Below are 4,165 nucleotides of genomic sequence, written 5' to 3'. Positions count from 1 at the left end.
TGCGATTTCAAAAGATGTAACAATTTGAACTGTAAATTAAATTGTAAATGTTTACCCAATATTTGTAGTGCTTGTTTTGTATTATTTCACACTTTTTTGCACAGAGTAATATTCAATCGACTGCTGATATTTATGACTATTATAATAATAATTATTATTATTATTCCAAAGCAATATAGTCAGCAACGGGTGAAAAAAAAGAAGTGTATTTTCCGTGATAATTGGCAAAGCGCAGTCCAGCCAGTGAAGGAGATAAAGACGGATGGAGTCACATGTTCCACAGTACCAGTATTACAGCTGGCCCGCCGCCCTGTGAAGAGGAGACTCCCAACTCTGGTTCCTCCGCCGCCTCCTCCTCCGCATCCACCCGGGATAGTTCCTCCTTTTCCTTTTTTTCCCCCCCTTCTCCTAATTTTGAGCCACAGCGCCGTGAACCAAAAACACGTATTTCGTATTTAACGAAATGTATTAATTGAGTTTAAGTTGTGGTTAGTTCATGGGTTACCGGAGGGTCATTGCTCCACGCGGTGGAAATCCTCCGAGGAAATGTAGCGACAGGCGCGACAACTTTACCGTGTCCAGAAGACCTCTCAGGTAGGCTGTAAACATCTTAAAACAACCCAAAAACAGCTTGTATTTTTTCATATACCCACTATTTTCATATATAACCTCTAATGAAAGCGTTGTAGCGTTGTTATCACTAAATAAAACACGACGGTTTTGGTTACATTTTAGGATGCACTGGATATTGGTGTCGAATTTACTCGTGAGTATCAACACACGTGATGAGTCCTGCTTCACTTTTCATATTTAAGTTATTTCATTTTAGTGTATTTTATGTGTACGAAAAGTTATTTCCATGAAAAAGTTATCACAACGATATGCTGGCGTGTATTTACATTGCTAATGATTGTACCATTTTCTTTTTCATGAGTTAATTCAGAACCGCAGTTAACAAATTATTTTATCAATATTAACTTAAGATAACACAGGACCGTTGAGAATGGGTTAATGTGTTATTTATGATTTATATGTATTTTTCAGGGTTGGTTTCATGGTTATGCTTCAGGTAAGTCATCTCAAATGTTTGAGTTGAGTTTTAAATTGACCAAGTTGTTGCATGATTCATTAATTCAAATGTCATATATTGTTTAATCTAATTTTAGATATTGTTACTGTTAAGGTTCGACCACAGCCTGTCTTTGTTGTGTTTAGTGTTTATCATAGAAGTCTCTTTGTTTCTAAATATATCTTAATCTCCCCAAGGACTCAAATCTAGAAGTATACAAAAACTGATTTTATTCACACAATCTACTGTATCTGACTCAAAATATTCGAGGTTTCACCTATTTTTCCATACCACTGGCTGATTGTACTGTAAGGAGTCATGACTTCACCAGTTTAATGGAGCGTACTCCATCATATGGTTCAAGTTACACTGTTCACGACTGTTGGTCTCATGTCATTAATCCTTCACTAAGCAGATGATGTCAAGTCTGGACTGTGGCCAGGATTATATTATACAAAAGCCTTTTTGAGTTGACTTAGCTGCTGAATGTATATAACACAAAATGTGGAGCCGAAAGCATACTGTTAGAGCCTGAATAACTTACTGAAGTCAGAGAATACTCAAACAAATGCATAGCAAACAAAAACAATTAAACACATTTTGAAGGTATTTATCATAGAGTGTAGGCTTGTAACTTAAGACATAGCTTAGCCCTAAATGTGGCTTTTGCATGCCAGGTAAGCTTCAATACAGCTGCTTTCATACTAAGCAATTTACAGGTGAGGCTTAGAACAATCAAAGGCTTAGAATCAATAGGGGAGCTACAATATGATCCTACAAAAAATAAAAAAAATTCAACTTTCAAATGTACAGAACAGCTTTGGGATTCACAACACAGTTCTAGTTGAAATTAAACAACGCAAATATTAAGTTTGCAAATAAAGAAGACTCATCACCCAACACCTTTTACCTATAGATAATGTAGCACTATTTTAATAAGCTGCTCTCTGGGGTCAACAAATTGTGTCCAATGGAAGTTAATATTCCTTCTCCGTAGGAACTAAGTTTGCTTATTTTGTTGTTGAACCAGCCTTCACGCTTCACACCAGCACAGTGGGGGCCAGAGAGGAGCCCTACTTCGAGTATGTGACGGACAGACTGACGTGGCACAGCGCTGGGCGTCGGTGCAACCGCCGCATGGGGGCTTTGGCCACGGCCAGTGATGCGGCTGAGAACCAAGCGCTCACAGCCTTCCTGAAGTCTCAGAACATCTCCCAGCCCGTGTGGGTCGCCAGCACGTTCATGACACATGTCAAAGGTGAGTTCATTCAAGTCCCCCTTACTTAGGATATTGTGAAGACCCAAACGGAGTACAGTACATCGTGGAGGTAGGTAGTGTGTCCATGTCTGTCCTTGCAAGGTTACTCTTTGTAATCTTTGTAACATACCTGAGCATTTTTGGGGATTTCACGGACAACTCTCTCTCAGGGTTTTCATATGAAAGTCATATTGCGTTCATGCCTAAATGCTTTACATCTTGCATGATTGCAAACAAAAGGCACAACACAATATGAACAATGAAAAATCCCCCCCATTCAGATCCCCCAGAGACCCTGATTCTGGAGTTCGGCCAACGATCACACAGGAAGAACGCACGGCTCCTCCACCAGTTCCCGTCCATGGGCTCTGTGACCGTGTGCCTCCAGCTGCGCTTCACCACCGGTGGCTCGGGTTTTTCCACCGTCTTTTCCTACTCCATCCAGTCCAACGTTAACGAGCTGCAGATCCGGGCCAGCCTGGACCCGGGCCGGCCTGTGCAGCTGGCCCTACGGGTCCACGGGAACAATGGGCCCTACCAGGACGCCTTCAAACATGACGGATCCTGGCACACGCTCTGCGTCTCCTGGAGCCAAAATGGTGGCCGCTGGGAGTTGTTTGCAGATGGTGTCCAGGTGGGCAATGGCGTCGGGCTGCACGTCGGCAAGGCACTCGGCGCCGATGGGGTTTTTATCATCGGGCAGGACAAGGGAACTCTGGGGGGCTTGGCGAAAGCGAACGAGTCCTTCTCTGGAAGTATCACGCAGCTGCACATCTGGGAGCGAGTGCTGAGCGCCGCGGAGATACTCACCATGAAGACGCAGTACTCGCCCATCCTCGACGGCCTGGTGTTCAGATGGAACAGAGGGTCCCTGGAGATAGATTCAGCCATCACAAAGCTGTGGGGAGAGAACCCGTGCCAAGGTACCTAGACGCTAGAACTCAGCACCTCGGCTAGGACACAGTGCCTAGAACGCAGTCCAAGCAATGGGAAATGTGTAATTATTTGTTTATCAAGATTGACATACTGGATGTGATTTGAAATGGGGGTTTCAGATATTGGGGGGTAACTGGAAGGGAACCGTTTTGGCTTGTGAATTGGGTGATTCAAGTTTATGCCTATCTAAGAATCTTTTCTCATTGAACAGACTTTAAGTTAACATTAACCCTTCTATTAGGACTCTCTCTCTGTCTCTACCTATGTCTCTTATCCTCTCCCCACCACAACATGAATAGGGAAGCCGGTGGCTGAGTAGTATCTGGCCAGCGTTGGCAGCCCTTCAACGTGGTTGTTGTAAATATCTCAGGACTGACATCATGGTGGAACCCACCCTAAAAAGACTTGACTTCTCCCAGTCTGACGTCACCCGTGTGTAGTGAGGCGTGAACAAGCTTCAACCAAACTTGTGTACTAAAAAGTGAAACACAGAGAGCAGAGAGAGCCGGTCTCTGTGTGACTGTGACTGGGCTACATAGGTGCATTAGTCGTTGTTTAGGTGTGTCGTCTCGTCAGCTCTTACACGTGAACTTGTTTTCCGATTCCCACAGCTTCCGACATTCCTTCTGCACTCCCATCTGTTTGTTTTTTAAGGTTGCAGTCGTGCACACTTACACTTTTTTGCAGTTGCTCCCATATTGATTGTTTTTTTAGAAGTTGCTTTGGATCAAAGCATCTGCTAAATGACAATGTAGATGTGACTCAAAAAGAGTTTAACTTATAAAGTGAAAAGGTCAGATCTTTCTGACTTTCTTTCTTTCAGTCAATCTCTCTCTCCCTATTTCCTCTTCTTTCTGACCCCTCCCTCCCAAAATTGAGCAACAAACGCCTAGTATTTCAGC

At 43.3% G+C, this 4,165-nt stretch overlaps 1 protein-coding gene across 1 annotated transcript in view; it reads left to right on the top strand.

Annotated features, from left to right (window-relative positions):
* Positions 1-1,739: 1,739 nt before the first annotated feature.
* LOC311353074 (adhesion G protein-coupled receptor D2) overlaps positions 1,740-4,165 on the top strand; it is a gene marked incomplete at both ends in the record, with an annotated part of 63,086 nt that continues 60,660 nt past the window's right edge. The window contains 3 exons of the mRNA XM_084472910.1: positions 1,740-1,746; positions 2,100-2,327; positions 2,609-3,250. Of these exons, the coding sequence (XP_084329036.1) occupies positions 1,740-1,746; positions 2,100-2,327; positions 2,609-3,250 (877 nt within the window). The remainder of the gene's footprint in view (positions 1,747-2,099; positions 2,328-2,608; positions 3,251-4,165) is intronic.

The sequence above is a fragment of the Micromesistius poutassou genome (assembly GCF_964030765.1).
Source record: "Micromesistius poutassou genome assembly, chromosome: 9".
Classification (NCBI taxonomy): domain Eukaryota; kingdom Metazoa; phylum Chordata; class Actinopteri; order Gadiformes; family Gadidae; genus Micromesistius; species Micromesistius poutassou.
The sequence above is the reverse complement of the archived record's forward strand: the minus strand, read 5'-3'. Positions and strand labels throughout refer to the sequence as shown.